The sequence below is a fragment of the Anser cygnoides genome, chromosome 2, assembly GCF_040182565.1.
Source record: "Anser cygnoides isolate HZ-2024a breed goose chromosome 2, Taihu_goose_T2T_genome, whole genome shotgun sequence".
In the NCBI taxonomy this organism is placed as follows: domain Eukaryota; kingdom Metazoa; phylum Chordata; class Aves; order Anseriformes; family Anatidae; genus Anser; species Anser cygnoides.
Window position 1 is genome coordinate 48,117,022 of NC_089874.1, and position 16,346 is coordinate 48,133,367.

The 16,346-nt window shown below is 40.7% G+C and overlaps 1 protein-coding gene across 2 annotated transcripts in view; it reads left to right on the forward strand.

Annotated features, from left to right (window-relative positions):
• COL15A1 (collagen type XV alpha 1 chain) overlaps window positions 1-16,346 on the forward strand; it is a 125,252-nt gene that overhangs the window by 48,217 nt on the left and 60,689 nt on the right. For both annotated transcript variants that reach the window (XR_010829262.1, XM_048075834.2), the window contains exons 8-12: window positions 800-928; window positions 4,635-4,697; window positions 8,451-8,486; window positions 8,680-8,832; window positions 16,070-16,138. Coding sequence is in view for 1 of the 2 variants with exons in the window: in XM_048075834.2 (XP_047931791.2) it covers window positions 800-928; window positions 4,635-4,697; window positions 8,451-8,486; window positions 8,680-8,832; window positions 16,070-16,138 (450 nt within the window). In the remaining variant the exon portion in view is untranslated. The remainder of the gene's footprint in view (window positions 1-799; window positions 929-4,634; window positions 4,698-8,450; window positions 8,487-8,679; window positions 8,833-16,069; window positions 16,139-16,346) is intronic.

The following is a 16,346-nucleotide window of genomic DNA, read 5'->3' on the forward strand; positions in this document are numbered from 1 at the left end:
ATTAATAAAGTGAGTGTATATGTAGAGAGACGGATGGCAAGCTAGTACAAGTTATTATCAGGAAGTAAATATATAGCAGATGTTAAAGGTATAACAATAATAAACAGTGGGAGCAGCTAGAGGTAGTAGATATGCAATTAGAGGCATTAAAAAAAACAATAATACAACATCAAATATATATTAGTATTATAGGTTCAAAAAATTATCAATACTATAGCAGCAAATATACTTATGACAGATGATACTCACCAGTACTATGGCAGCAAATATACATGTAAAAATATATATTCATAAGACTACTGGTACCAAATATATGTAACCAATCCTAGAATAGTGATCCAACTGACCTCAAAAATGGTCTAATTCACTGGAACAACCCCAGAAATGGACACAGAAGGGGAACCAACAAAATAACTGACAGAGTCTCACTTCTAAGGTGATTCACATCATGGGGTTTGGAGGATCACAGGTTTAGGAGTCAGCCTGGCATAGCATCATGGAGTTAGAAGTCAGCCCAACGTTCCAGGGAAGCTTCAACCTATTTCCAATAATAGAAAGAGAAGAATGTGTGCAGCATGAGAAATTTTCAGAGAGAGAAGCTCCATTTGGGGTGAAAATCAGGCCATTTTTATACCATAAAGAAAAGAGAGTGCAGGACACCACCACTTCAAGCAGTCAGTAGATGCTGTTGCTTTCTGGTTTTCTCCTGAGACAGCCAATAGATGATGGTGTTTATTTTCTCAGTTAAACCACAGGATAATGCAATATATTTATTATATTTAAATTTTTACTTACTCAGGGACAGAAAGGTCAGAATGGAGAGGATGGACCCACAGGACCTCCAGGAAGGCCAGGAATAGGAGATGTGCAGATAAAAGACCCAGGATCTCCCGGACCTGCAGCAAAAAATGGCCAACATGATCCACCTGTGAGTATTGTCTGTTGAAAGAATGCATGTGCTTTAGGAAGGGTACTTCAAAGGACTTCAAAGTAACTAGTGCTTACACTTGTTTTGTTACTATAGTAACTTAGAAAGTAAACCGTCTTATTTCCTGTCATAGATATTTTGTTATATGCTGTGAAACGAAACATTATCCTGTATTTTTTATAGTTAGTCTTTTGTCCATGTGCAGTGTGTTCTATCCTTGCATATATCTATGCAACTCTACTATTGGATTGAGGGGGCTTCACTCAGCAATAAAATTAGTAAACACTAAATTGATGTTGGCCACATGAGTTCAGGTCCATTATGTCTAAAAACATTACTTTACTATAAATTTGATATCAGTTGCTCTACAGGAAAAATAATAAAAGGGGGAAAACTTTTGATTTTACAGGTGCATTTTTATTCATAATAAGTTTATACAACCCATCTCTAAAATTAGCACAGCACTAAAACTTGAGGAGTAAAGTCCATATTCACATCTGTCCAGATTCCCAAAATGACATTAAGGAAAACAATTCTGATGTTCCGTTGTCTTTCAAACCTTTTTTTCCAATGTCCAAATTGAATTCATATATAGCACCACTTTCTAATAGCACTGACATAAAAGTCAGTGGGAGTTTTTTCTAGACAGTGATCAAGAGTCCTTAGGAAGAGAATATATGCATGTTACGTATAGCTGAGGTGAACATATATAGAAAGATTATTTGCAATTAATTTGAATGCTGGAGTTTAGAACAGAAAATGGGGAAAAACTATATGTAGTAACACACATATGCTGTCCGATGCATATCACCAGAAAGCAACCTACTTGATAGGAACTGGATGTATTCAGGTAGGTCAAGGCAAAAAGGACTTCAGGACAAGCTGGCAGAAGACTAATGCCAAAGATATGGTTTGGTGTGCTCAGGCAGCAGCTTGCAGTAGCATGTTACAAGTATATTTCATGTTTTTTTTGTTGACTATCACTTTTGAATGAAATTGAAAGTAGAGGACTTCCAAGTGCCCATTTTCCCACAGTCTGAAGGTTGTTGGGAAAGAGGCAAAATTCTAGCCTGAAATTTACCTATTGTAAGTATATTCAGTAATTTTGGAACAAACTTTGGAATACATTCTTATCTGTTAGGTACATAAATGGCTAAGAGACAGAAAATTTGAAATGGATTTTTCAAAGACAGCTGTCACTATTTGTACTAGTGGGACATTATTACAAGGATGATAATGGGGCTGGAACAGCTCTCCTATGAAGAAAGGCTGAGGGATTTGGGGTTGTTCAGCCTGGAGAAGAGAAGGCTCCAGGGAGACCTTAAAGTGGCCTTACGTTACCTAAAATGGAACAACAAGAAAATTGGAGAGGAACTCTTTGTCAGAGAGTGTAGTAATAGGACAAGAAGTAATGGCATTAAACTAAAAGAGGGGACATTTAGATTATATATAAGGAAAAAAGTCTTCACTCGGAGGGTGGTGAGGCATTGGAGCAGGTTGCCCAGAGAAGCTGTGGATGCCCCATCTCTGGAAGTGTTCAAGACCAGGTTGGACGAGGGCCTGGGCAATCTGATCTAGTAGGTGGCATCCCTGCCCATCACAGGGGGGTTGGAACTGAATGATCTTTAAGGTCCCTTCCAACCCAAGCCATTCTATGGTTCTATGTTTCTATGATAAAGGATGAATAAAAAAATCATTAGATAGCTATATAGTGGGAATAGTTGTAATTTACTTCTTAGCAGCTGCTTTGAGTTACAGCCCTCTTAGAAGCAGATATGTTGTTTTCTCTCAAACACAGTCTGGAACCTCTGGAGTTATCACTGAATGTGACTCATAATGGTTTTATGCAGTACCAGCAAGTATATAAAAACCTATTCCTGGTTAAAGGGAAATTCCAGAATTTTGTTCAGCTGCATTAAGATTTTTTTCAGTATTTATAGCAGAGTGACTTGGAAACCATGTCTGTTACAAAACCAAAACTGAGAATATGCCTGTCATTTAGGCAGGTCAGAATGGGCAATTTCAGAACCAGATTTGGACATCTCATCTTTAAGATACCTTCCAACCAAGCCGTTCTATGATTCTATGTTTCATTCTGTGATTCTATGTTCATTCAGAATTGGCTCAATATACAGTATTTTTCATCCAAGCTTTTCACTGACATGTTTTAGAACTGGCTATTTAAAGGAACCTTGACAAGAGGGTTCCACCATAGTTAGCAGTTGTAATCCAGATTCTTAGAAATTTGTCACTCACTTAAATTTGAAAACAAACATTAAACATTTATTAAATTAGAGTGGTGGCCCTTTCATTTTTTATCCTTTGCTTTCTATAAATTATCAATATATATTTTTAATGGTTTTATGCAGTAACTCTTGTAAGATTGCAGTCTTGTGTTCTCAATGGTTTGTTGTCTGTCTGCAGAGTTAGCCCCCGATCCAACAACAAGATCCAGCCTGGATACGTTTGTCCTTCAGTTACATTAGCATAGGACAGTTCTTATAGATTCTGGGTAATCTTCAAAGTAGTCAACAGTGCTTGAGCAGCAGCATGGAGCTCAGAGAGTGCCAGCCTAAAAAACCTTCAATAACAAGGCTAGCCTGCACTGAACTTTGTGCTGCTGTGATGACAGTGACAACCTACACAGGCTAATGTAATGTACTCTTGACATAACCTGTAAGGATTAGCTTTAAACATGCCTGAAGCTCTAGTGATCCTGTTTCATTTAACACGTCTAAGCCTTAGGGACTGGGTTTAGATTGCTGAGCTGGGTTTAGATATCCTGACAGTATAAAAGGATAAATATAAGGATAAGTAAAAGTATAAGGATAAGGAGTATATAAAGCCCATCTGTCTGCAATCCTCTTTCCACCACCATCTTCCTATAGCCTTGTTTTCTTGGAATAAAACCCCAAGGCCTGGGAAGGGAAGGAGCCTCAGGTCTAGAGGATGTAGGGAGCAGGACAAAAGGTTGTAGTGACAGCACACCTGTTCCACCAGTTAGGAATCCTGCCAATAAGAAACGAAGGACTATGATGTCAGGAAAATATTTTTCTTTCTTTCTTACACTTAATTAAGGAATTCATGCCTGAAAACCCCATGGTTTAACAGAAAAGAGCTCCAGGAGGATGGACTAAGTGACAGCAGCTCTCCAGTATCCTACACAGTGGTCATATTCCTAGAGTGTTCTTTTCAGGCTTTGCTCATCCTGCCACACACACAGCCTGTCAGCCCTTCCAATAAGTTTTCTGCTTTGATTACAAAGAAGAAATATTGCCCCAGCCAGTTAGTCTTCATCAAAATCTTCTACAGTATGCCAGAACTCTCAATGGTAGAGAAAGGAGTTGAGGAGCCCATGTGTGGTCTGAGCACTGCTCAGACTGTTACTGGATAGAGGGCTGACATGCATGTGGAGTTCAATCCCTGCTTGCGTAACACCATTATTTTACATATTTATTATTATTTTCATTATGCAATGATTTGATATAGTTTTCTATTAATATGTATTTAAATAATGTTTTGATACAAAACCGAATTCTCAGTAGACAAGAAATACAGATGTTCGAACTTAGTGGTGTTAGCTGGTACCTGGTGCCACATAGTATTTCACACTTTTGTTTCATGAGTAGGTCCAAAATACTTGCCTGTATGTACTAGGAAGAGGACTATCAAATGCCACCTGCTTTAGATTTACTATCATCCACAGGGTCTTCCAGGTCTTCCTGGGCTTGATGGAGTGGTTGGCCCACCAGGACAGAAGGGAGAAAAGGTAAGTTAAACATCTGTGTTGCCCCTTGCAACACAGTGTTGGCTGACTTCAACAATTTTTTACTGAATCCAGATGTTAATGACTTATTAGAACATATTGGAAAAGAGATACTGAGAAATCCAGGTGGATGCAGTCTCATTTTCTGCAGCATGCGATGTTCAAAATGCAATATGAGTTACTCTATTGCGATTCACAAATAAAAAGCTGGGAAGTCTCTAGGGAGAAAGAAAGAACTCCAGCTCCTAGTCCAGACTCCAGAAACTTCTCTCCATGGTTTGTGTGTGTATAGTAGGGGCACTGGAATGACTTAAATTTGAATTCTGTGGTCTGCTCTATATGCCTTATCCCAAGTCACATAAGGGCAGGTCTGCTGACCACTAGCACAGCAACGTTTTTAAACTTCTGCAGCATCCTATGTCTGTCTGAACTCTTGACTGCTGCAGTGTTGCCATTTCAAGCTATGATGTCCCAACCCCGCACTTGTGGCAGCTTCAGCCTTCTCTCAGCCTTTGGTGAGATGTTTCAGCATGCTAATGTGGCAGCAGAGGGTTACTTAGTTTTCCGTTGACTTGCTGCAGTGAATGGCATAATCGAGGATCAAATGAGTTCTACAACCAACACAAGGGGAAGAGTGGGAAACACGAGTAGAAGCATGGGATGACAGCATCCAGCAGAGAGATTTTCTTATTCTACTATTGAACCAAAAATCACATACTGCAAAAAATGCCACTCTCAATATGTTTCCCCTTTATACTGCACAACCACTTCAAGAAGGATGTGGACAACATCGGCTCCAGGGCAGCCATGTTCTGCAGCAGAGCAGGGGATCGCAGTGTGCAGGTGTTTTACTTACACCTTACAGCTTACTCATCAACGACCTGGATGATGGAGCAGAGCTCACGATCAACAAGTTTGCTGACGCCACAAAGCTTGGAGGAGTGGCTGATACCCCAGAGCGCTGTGCTGCAATTCAGAGGGACTTTGACAGGCTGGAGTGTTGGGCCGAGAAGAACCTCATGAAGTTCAACAAGGGCAAGTGCAGGGTCCTGCACCTAGGGAGGAGTAACCCCAAGCACCAGTGCAGGGTGGGGGCTGACCTGTTGGAGAGCAGCTCTGCAGAGAGGGACCCGGGAGTCCTGCTGGACAGCAGGCTGACCACGAGTCAGCAAGCTGCCTTGTGGCCAAGAAGTCCAATGGTATCCTGGGGTGCATTCGGAAGAGTGTTGCCAGCAGGTCAAGGGAGGTGATCCTCCCCCCCTACTCAGCCCTGGTGAGGCCACACCTGGAGTCTTATATCCATTTCTGGGCTCTCCAGTACAAGAGGGACATAGAACTACTGGTGTGAGTCCAGAGGAGGGCTACAAAGATGATTAGAGGACTGGAGCACCTGTTGTACATGGACAGGCTGAGAGAACTGGGCCTGTTTAGCCTGGAAAAGAGAAGACTGAGGGGAGACCTCATCAATGTGTATAAATATCTGAGGGAAGGGTGCCGAGAGTATGGAACCAGTCTCTTTTCAGTTGTGCCAAGCAAGAGGTCAAGAGGCTACAGGCACAAACTGAAGCACAGGAAGTTCCATCTGAATATGAGAGGGCACTTCTTTCCTGTGAGGGTGAAAAAGCACTGTAACAGATTGCCCATAGAGGTTGTGGAGTCTCCTTCTCTGGAGATATTCAAAACCCACCTGGATGCCATTGTGCTCAATGTCCTCGAGGTGATCCTGCTCGTCACGGGGGGTGGACTAGATAATCTTCAGAGGTCTCTTCCAACCTCAGCAATTTGTGATTCTGACAGAGACAGTGCAGCAGAGACCTGCAGGGCCAGAGGCTTCGAGCATGTGACTGATGAGGACAAGATGAAGGAGCTCAAACTGTTTATTCTGGTAGAAAGAAGACAAAGGTGTGATCTAAGAGCTGCCTACAATTCTTTGAAGGGTGGTTGTAAAGCTGATGAAGCCAAATGGTTCCTCATAGCACCAGAGGGTGCAACAAGTGACAATGGCCCAAAAACTGCATCTTGAGAGGTTCAGGCTAAACCTCAGTAGAAACTGGTTCACTAGGAGATTGGTGCAGAATTGTGGCAAGCTGCCCAGAGAGGATGCAGAAGCTCTCCATTGTTGGAGATTTTCAAGATCAGGATGGACAGAGCCATCACGGACCTGATGTATAGGTGGTGATGTTTCCAGTTCAATGGGGACACTGGATTAGATGGCCTCTGGAGGTCCTGTGTAACCCTTTTTCTGTGATTCTAAGTCTCACATTCTTTTAGTGGCTACGGGAAAATTTAATCCTTCAGTGACCATCTACACTTAGGTTTCAGCACAAGAACTTGAAAGTAGACTCCTAAGTGAACCTTGAAATTTCACATACTACAAGGGAAATTAAAAACCTCCAAAACAGAGAGAATATTGACATATTTATTTTTTAAAATTGAAAGATTTTTTAATATCAATCTGGAGAATGTAGGGTCTGACTTGTGATTTCAAAAGACTGATGTTGGTAGAACTACAGAACACATGGGATCTAGCAGCTATCCAGAAAATAAAGAATGAATCTTATAAAGCAGGCAGTCACACCTTGCCTCTATTGTAAACAGTGAATTTTGAATTTTACATAAAGGATTTTAAGAAGAGAATAAATTCTACCTGAAGCAAACTCGACCTGACTTTCAGATTATAGGAAACAGAATTATCTGAAAGAGAAAAATAATTTTCAAACAGGGTATAATACTCAAAAAACTGGCAAAAAAGTCAACTGTTTTGCCTCACTGAGACAGTTTTCTACATTATGTACATACATTGACAAATATTAATTAGAAGTGAAGTACTACATTTTTGTTCCTGCTCAATACAATCCCCAACACCATGGGATAATATGATTTTTCCATTTCTACTATGCATTTTTTCCTGAAAACCTGTTTTAATCTATAGTGCGATAGTGTAATAATTATTCCTGGTTACTACATAGAATACTACAGGGTGAAACTGCAGGATGCATAGAAGAGTGGAAAGTTCCTTGGAGTGACATATGATATGGTTTTTAGCCACTACTTTTTGAAGAAATCATTGTTATCGTTTCAGTGCTGATGCTTACTCATTTTTTCAGAACTTACTTAAACAAAGTTTCTACTGAATGTGTAAGCACAGGAGCTTGCCAATATAACAATTAAGTCCATTAGATTCAGTGCAATTTAGAGAATGAATATTTATATGCAGTGAGTTTCTGTCTTTTCCATACATTAGATGTGGGGAAATGGCATTTAGGTAAAGTATATAAAAGCAAACCAAAAAATCTGATTGCTGCACAAAAGCCTGAAAACCATACTGGTAATCATATCCCTTGTTTGGACTGGTACCATAGACAACTTGCTTGTTTCCACGCCAGATCAGTTTCCGCTTCTCCTATAGTCCATGAGGGTTTTGTCATTTAAGTTTAGAAGCATAAGGATGTGACCCACAGCGTTTAATTCTGTGTAGTCTAGAAATCTGAAAATCTGCAGCAATAATTGAAATACAGGTTTGCTTCCTGTATGCATCCCAGACCAGAGGTAGTCATTTGTTAATATAACTCCTGAATTACAGATTGTTTTCCTTTTAACTAAGGGGCCTAATGGTTCATATAAAGGACATTATGACATCAAGATAAACAACACAGAAATTTGTTAGTATTTTAATTAAGCAATCACATTCATCTGATTTTTTTTTTCCTGATTAATGCTCCTACTGTACGTAATAAGGATGGTTTTCTTTTACAGGGTGATAGAGGTCTTCCTGGCTCCGTGGGTCCAAAGGTAAAGATAAAAATGAAACAGACAGTGACTTTATGGATTATGGGAAAGCAGTATCATTCCAACACAGCATGTTACTTAGAATGTACCACTGAAAAGGGCTAAGTCTATTAAGATTATTATTGTGAATCCTAAGCACTTAACTATGTCAACCTTTTCATGTTCAGTATAAGAATCGACTGACCTTTTATTTTAGGGTAATACTGGAGACACTGGATTAATAGGCCCCAAAGGAGAAGCTGGTCCTCATGGCTCTCCTGGGAAACAAGGACCTCCAGGACCCCCAGGGCCTCCTGGACCACCTGGACCTCCTGGATCCACAGGTCTAAGCTACGGTTCGGGATTTGAGGTATTTTGCTGTTACGGGGTTTGTTGTAGTTATGGATATGCTTCCTTCAGAGAAGGGGCATTGTAATCATCTGTATATTTCACGACTAAGAATGAATTGATGACATACGGAGTCATTTGCTACAGACTGAAATTTGCCTCTGGGTAACCCACAATTCTTTTTATTGTGGGCACTTGACCATGTAATTGGCAATGTTTAGACCATGCAAGGAATGGATTTGTTTAATGACTGGAAGCAGTCAGAACAGAACAGAAGAACTAGGAAGCTACAACCCATTAGTCTAACTTCAGTCTCTAGAAAAAGTTATGGAGAAGATTGTCGTGGGGGACGTTGAAAGGCATTTCAGGAACAAAGCTATTATCAGGCATAGTTAACATACGTTTATTAAGAGAAAGGCCTTCTTTAGTAATTTGATCTCTTTCTATGATAAGGTCACCTGCTTGGTGGACAAAGGAAAGGCAGCAAGTCTAATTTTTCTGGATTTCAGTGAGGCCATTGATAAAGATGAAGGTCTGTTAATTAATTAATTATATAACTCTGCAGAGTCAGCTACTCAGTGATCTTTCGCAAAGCAAGTACACCTCTGACTGGAATCACCGTCATTTATACACAGAAAACTTTTGAAAACTATCTCTTTGTCTACTTTTGATTGGCTATTACAGCTCACCTAACTTATCTCTACTGAGTTTGTGCATTACAGATGAATGGGCAGGGAGGGAGAGGAGGGGACAACACCAAATCTCACATTAGCATACATTAGCATTTTGATGAGTGTGACTTTTAATGTGTTAATGACCCTTAATGAGCAAAAGGTTACTATAGGTCAGTCCAGAGCAGTTTTTCTCCTTCTTATTTTTTACCTTTTATCCCTTATCTTCCTTGCTTCTGCTAGCTCAAGGCTACCTGTTTCTCTCTTTCTTTATTTTCTCAGCTAAAAGACTACACAAGCTATAGAAAGACTGCATAAGCTACAGGCCTCCCTATTTTCTTCAAGGTTTCCTTGTTTTTTTCCCAGCTTTGGGACTACAGTATGGCTACAGTTCAGCTGGGCTGTCAGCCACATCACCTTTTTAGAGGAGCCTTCCCTAATTCCTATGGGACCATTCACAGGTATTTCCCTGTTGTTTCCTAAAGTGTTTGTGTTCCCTGGTTCTTCTCTGTCCCTCAGAACTATATCCCCCTCCTCCACTGAATCTAGTTTAAAGCTCAGATAATAAGTCCAGCCAGCTTGCTGCCCAGAACACTCTTGCCCCACCTGGTCAGGTGCGCTCTATCTGTTGTGAACATGCCCAGTCTCTTGAAGGTGTGTCTGAGATCACAGAACCCAAAACCCAGAGCATAACACCAGTCGTGCAGCCATTCATTCACCTAATCCATTCATCTTCTTCTTAGGTCCCAGTTTCCAGCTAGGAGGATACAGGAGAACAGTACTTGCACTCCCAATCCCTTCAACATCTTTTCAAGGGACATAAAGTCCCTTTTGATATTTCAGACTCGCCTCACTGTGGTGTTCGATCTTACATGAAACTGTAGGAATGGTTCATAGTCCTCTGGTTTTACCAGACTTGGTAGCCTCTTTGTAGTATCAAGAATGTGGGCCCCAGGTGGACAGGAAACCTCTCTAGAGAGATTGTCTGGATAACAAAAGAGTGCTTCAGTGCCTCTCAGCAACGAATTTCCCAATAACTAACAACCTTCATGCTTTTTTAGTGGCACTCGTTCTAATACAGGTGGTTGGTTAGACCAGCTTTGTGTGGTTGTTCTTTCCTGGGTCTTGACCATAACTCATGTATTCTTTTTCCAGTCCCAGAGCATTGTATCTGTTGCATAGGGGCACTTTGGGGGCAAGGGAGAGACTCTTCCTCTGGCTCTGAGCAGAGACAAAGGACCACTCTCCCTTGTCATGTGAGTCTTTCAAATGTCTTCATTCAGAGCTGGAAGTTTTTTTACCATCCCTTTGCCAGGACTTAAGGTAGGGCTGTTGCTTGGCCCATGTCAGTACATAACATCATTTGTTAATCTCCCGCTCAGATTCCTGGACGCTACATTTTCTGGTGAGCTCCTCTCATAACAGAGCCACCTCTTTGAAAAGTTCATCCAGGTGGGCACACCTGCACCCATGACACCCACCTCTGCCTTCAGGACCCAGGGGGACTACCAGTGAATGGAGTTCCCTGGAACTGAAGGTCTGAGCACATCTTTCAATCCTCAGGAGGTCTGTTTGGGTGCAGGCATCTGCCTAGGGAGGTTGTGGCCCCTCCATCTGGGTTTCAGCCTCAGACCAGCAGGCTCGGCGGGTGGACAACATTTCTGTAACAGTAGAAGGCCCTTCCTCTGCTGATCCCAGAATACAAAATGAAGGACCCACACCACACTCTGACTGACATGCCATGCCCTGTTTGCTGCACTCCTAGGGGCTGCTTGCTTTGTATGACTGAGGAGGAGCACTCCTGGCTCTGCCCAAGGCTTGTCAGCCGTCCTCGAGAGGGCTGTAGGGTCCTGGTGGCTCCCTCAGCTGCCTCAAGGGACCTCTATGCAGGAAATACCCTGCAGGCCGCAATGCTGCTGGAGAACGCATCTGCCCCAGAGCCGATCACCTCAGCAAGTGACTAGTGAGATAGAGGTGCTGATCTCTTCTCCCTTGTAACCAGTGATAGGACACATGGGAATGGCACGAAGTTCTACCAGGGGAGGTTCAGATTGGATATTAGGTAAAATTTCTTTACACCAAAAGAGGTGGTTGATGCCTCATCCCTCTCAGTATTCAAGAGATGTTTGGCCAGTGCCCTCATTAATATGCTTTAAGTTTTGATTATCCCTGAAGAGGTCAGGCAGTTGGACTTGATGATCTTTGTAGGTCCCTTCCAACAGAACTATTATTCTATAATATTCTTATTTAGGCACTTTTCATTCAATTATTCAGTAAATAAATATTAATATTGTGTATTATATAAAAATATAATTGCTAATATCAGATACTCAAAGCTACTACTGCATTACATGGAAAAGCTTCTTTGGCACCATCTTTTCCGTGTAAATAATTTAGAGTAAATCTGTATATATCTAGAGACCTGCCAGTATTCATTAAAATCAAGCTGCAGGTCCCACTTAAGCTTCTACTTTTCCCATGTTGTCATTTTTGAAGCCATGAGTTTAGTTTCTTCAGTAAGATGGAAATACAGAGAAAACTTATTGAAAATACAGAGAAAACTTATTGACATTTGTGGCTTCATAGTCTGTTCTACTCAGAAGAATTTTTTTCTATTAAAAAATGAAAAAGAAAAAGAGATTGCAAATCCTACTTTCTACTTCTGAAAACAATACCTTCATCACTTTAAAATACGGTATCTGGTCAGCTCTATCTGAGTTTTACATGTCATTTTAGAACTACTCATTGAGATGATTCTTTTGGAACAGAAAGGAGCTGTGCAGTACAGCAAGGCAAAGGGAGCACACTCAGGTTTTAGAGCTGCCATATTAACATGTTTGTGAAGCAATGTTGACAGCATCAATAGTCACATATGAGTTTTTGCCTTCTCTTTTTGTGTGCTTTTCATTTCTAATCTAGCAGTTTGACTCAGAAAAGTGTTTCCAGAGTTGTTTATTATTGTTGTTGTTCTTCTTCTTGTTATTATTATTATTATTTCATGGAATACAATACAAGGTTGCATAGAAGCTGAGGACAGTTTCATCAGGAAAGTAAGCAGTTTTGAACAAAACTGCTGGCCATCTATAGAATTGCATTTGTAAAGTGATGGTGTTTAAAAGATGCCAGTTAATTCACAGATAAATACATGTTTCTGCCAGTATCTAAAGTGCTTCTTTTTTATTTCTCTCTTCTTTACTATAGAGACACTTTGAGTACTCCAAGTACAGAGGTGACCATTAATGCTTGTTTAGAGGCATATTCTAACATCTGATATCTAACTAAACAGTATTATACTATGTACACTACTAAGTAATAATGTCACTGACATCCATGGATTTCAATGGGCAAAAAAACTCTCCATCAGCTAACAAGTTCTTAACTGCCACCACTGCAATTTTTAGTAAAGAATAGCATGAAGTCTAACTATACAAACACTCTATTGCATTAACTTCGACATACTACAAAGGCTGGTACAGAGTCTTCCCTGAATTAATATATGCTTGCCTCAGAATGAGGAAAGGGCTGGTAATAAGCCACATCTTCATCCTAGGCCTGGTCTTTGTTTGATCCTGGGATGGCTTGTCTGACTGATAGTCACTTTCTGTGACCCTTCAGGATCACAGATGTTAAGGGATGCTTCACTCTTCCCCATTCATTCGAGTAGAAGCAACCTTTGCCTTGTTGTGCCACCAAAGAGAGCCCCTGCAGGCAGGTACTTAGGACCAAAATTTGCCACTTCTGATGCCTAATTCAAAGAGGGACAAAGTCTGTAATACTTGGCAGAAAAGCATGACATTGTGAAAACTGACAGTTCCTACTTTTATGGACACAGATAGAGAGAGATACCAACTCTAACTGCATCAATAATATCATGTCTAGCTTCATCTTAAACTTCATCCAGTCCAAATAGAATTGCTGTGATTGTAATTTCTCTGAGACAGGCTTGCTAATTCTTGCTGATCTTTTAGAGGCTCACCCCTGCCATCTGTTAAAGCAGCAATGTGGTATGCCAATTTGTTAGGGCAACACTGCCTTTTGGTTGGCAGTGTGTTTACTGCTGTAAGGCTGTCTATGCAAAACATTCCTGTTAGCGCTTGTTAGCATCTGCGATCAGCTATGTGCAAAAAACAAATGGCATGGGGTTTGCTGGCACTTGTGCTTGCCAAAAGAACAGTTTGAGCTGCAGAAGGTACCTGGTAAACCTATTAAAATATGCAGATGTCAAAATCGATGGTATGTTATATAAAGCAGGCATCAAGCACTCTCTTAAAATGAAAGTATACTGGCACAGATGGATCATTTAAAGAGGAGTGGAGGCAAAGGAAGGAAGGGCCCAGAAACACATTTTATGGTTTACTCTAAGTAGTGAGTGTTTGGTTAAACAGGCCAAACAGAATCTCAGCAGATTTTCTGATGTTATTTGTCATTCTGATATCTGATGGAGGAGCAAAATGAAGTCTAAGTAACATTCATTCTCAGGTGAAGTTACATGGAAGGACTTGAACCAATCTAACGACTCGTTATCCCCCACCTTGGTCCTTAAACAGAAGGTCTCCATTTCAGCTGTGCACTCCTTCTGCTTCTCTTGTACTTGCCCTCATAGAGTTGGTGGAAAAGCATAAAATAACAAGATCTCTCCTTTTCACTGGAGTCAGATCATTTGACATTTTCCATAATTTCAGCACTAAACTCATTCCATAGCAGCTTAAGCTGATGTAATTGGTTTTCCTACCCTTTTCCTTACACTGTCACCAGAATACATAAGATCCACGGCAATCTGAGCCATTTCAAGTCAATAACTATGCAGAAAGCTAAGGAGTGCTCACTAGGAGTATGGGTCCTCTAAACATGATAAACTGATAAAAAGGCTCATTGTTACTAAGAGGTGAAGATTTTATTTTCTTTCTGCTCCCCCTCCTGTCTGCAGCTGTTCCTGGCACATGCTTGCCCTTCACATACACTAACATCCAGTGTTCTATCAATCCTTCCACAAGTAAATTTAATGCACTAAAATTTTAGAGAACTATCCACACACACACCCCCAAAAAAATCCACTAATTTTCTGCCATATTAGTGAGTTTAAATAACTCACAGAAAAGTCAGAGGATTCAATATGTGGCACAGATGTTGAAAATGAAGGCTATATGGCTGTGAACAAGGAAGAGGAACAATGAAATATCAGTATTTTCCATTTTCAGAAGAAAGAAGTAATTGAGTCTGCTCAACTACATTTAGAAATGCATCTGAGAAGAAAACAGTGGTTTCCTGCTGGCATGGTTCGTCCAGACACTTTGCAACACAGTCTGACAAGTTCTGGAATAGGCTTAAGGCTAGTAATCAGAGTATGTGGCTGAAATGGTTCTGGGGCTAAGATAGAGAACTATGGAAACCTACAATTTTACTTCTTTGTCTGCTTCAGAACTGGCACCTCCTGGTTACGCCCTGGATTTGGAATGTCACAGTCAGAACAATGGGAGCCAAATGGTAGTTGTTACTTTCTGTGTAGTCTCCTTTAAAGTCACTAGAACATATCCACAGGAAATATGGGTGTTTCCCACAAGATCTTCCATTTCTCCGAGATCTTTCTGAAGTCAGCAGAGAGCCAGGACAATGATCTGTACACCTGAAACACATTGCCTACGAGGAAAGACTCAAGGGACTAAGCTTGCTTAGTCTAGAGAAGACTTAAGGTCCCTTTAAATACCTGAAAGGAGGTTACTGAGAAGACATGTAGCCAGGATCTTTACAGTGGTGCACAGAGGGATGAGCAACAGTAATCATAAACTGAAATGGGAGGTTCAGATTTGACAGAAGTAAAATATTTTTCACCCTGAGGACAGACAAGCATTGGAACAGGTGCTTGGAGAGGCTGTAGAACCTCCATCTCTGGTGAGTTCCAAGACCTGAAGGGACAAAGCCCTGTCCAACTTGATTCGAATTCAAAGTTGACCCTACTATCAACAGAAAATTGGACTGGGTAGCCTCTGAGGTCTCTCCCATCTTAATTAATTCCACATTTTTTGGCAGAACAGTTCTTCCCGCTCCATTTCAGTCAGCTGCACTTTAAGCAGAAATTCACAATTAAACTGTGAAAGTTATGAAGGACCTTTATTTTTGAATAATGATTGTTGCTCTTAAAAAACAGCCTGCAAGCCCTCCCTGCCTTAATTCAGTTATGTAACCCTTACTAGTCATTATAGTATTTCAGCAGCAAGGTGACAAGAAGTGTTAAACAGAGAAATACTATCACAACACATTTAAACGTAGCACATACGTAAAACTGAGATTCTCTCACAGGTGCCTGTTGCTGTCCAGACTCAAGTGTCAGAGACATAACGTCAAAGTGACAAGTTTGTAAAGACCAGAGTTTCTGTATGAAAGATCAACATGCTCTTATCTCATTTGAAAAGAGCCTATCTCTAGAACACCACGCGTTGATTTAAAATAAAAGGCCAATGAGAAAGCATAAAATATATATATATGCTCAACATCTGCCCATTTTTTTACAGGACTCCAGAAAAATCAGCAGCTGAAGAAAAAAAAAAAAGATTAATTCTTAAGTTCTGTAGTGTTTTTCTCTTCCATTAGGACATGGAGGGATCAGGGATTACTGGCTTGCTAAGTGAATCCAGAATTACAGGATCAAGAGTGCCAAAGGTGAGTGGATATTCTGAGGGAGGGGAGCATTGATTTTTTTTTTGTCTGTTTGTCTGTTTCTTTGTTTTCCAAAACCAAAACTGTCATGTCTCTGCTTTTTGGAAATGCCAGTTAGCTATAGACTAACCAGCTATAGACCCAGTCAGCTATAGACTAACTGCACTGCACTGGCTTCAGTTGCTCTAGAATGATATTACAATAACTGTGT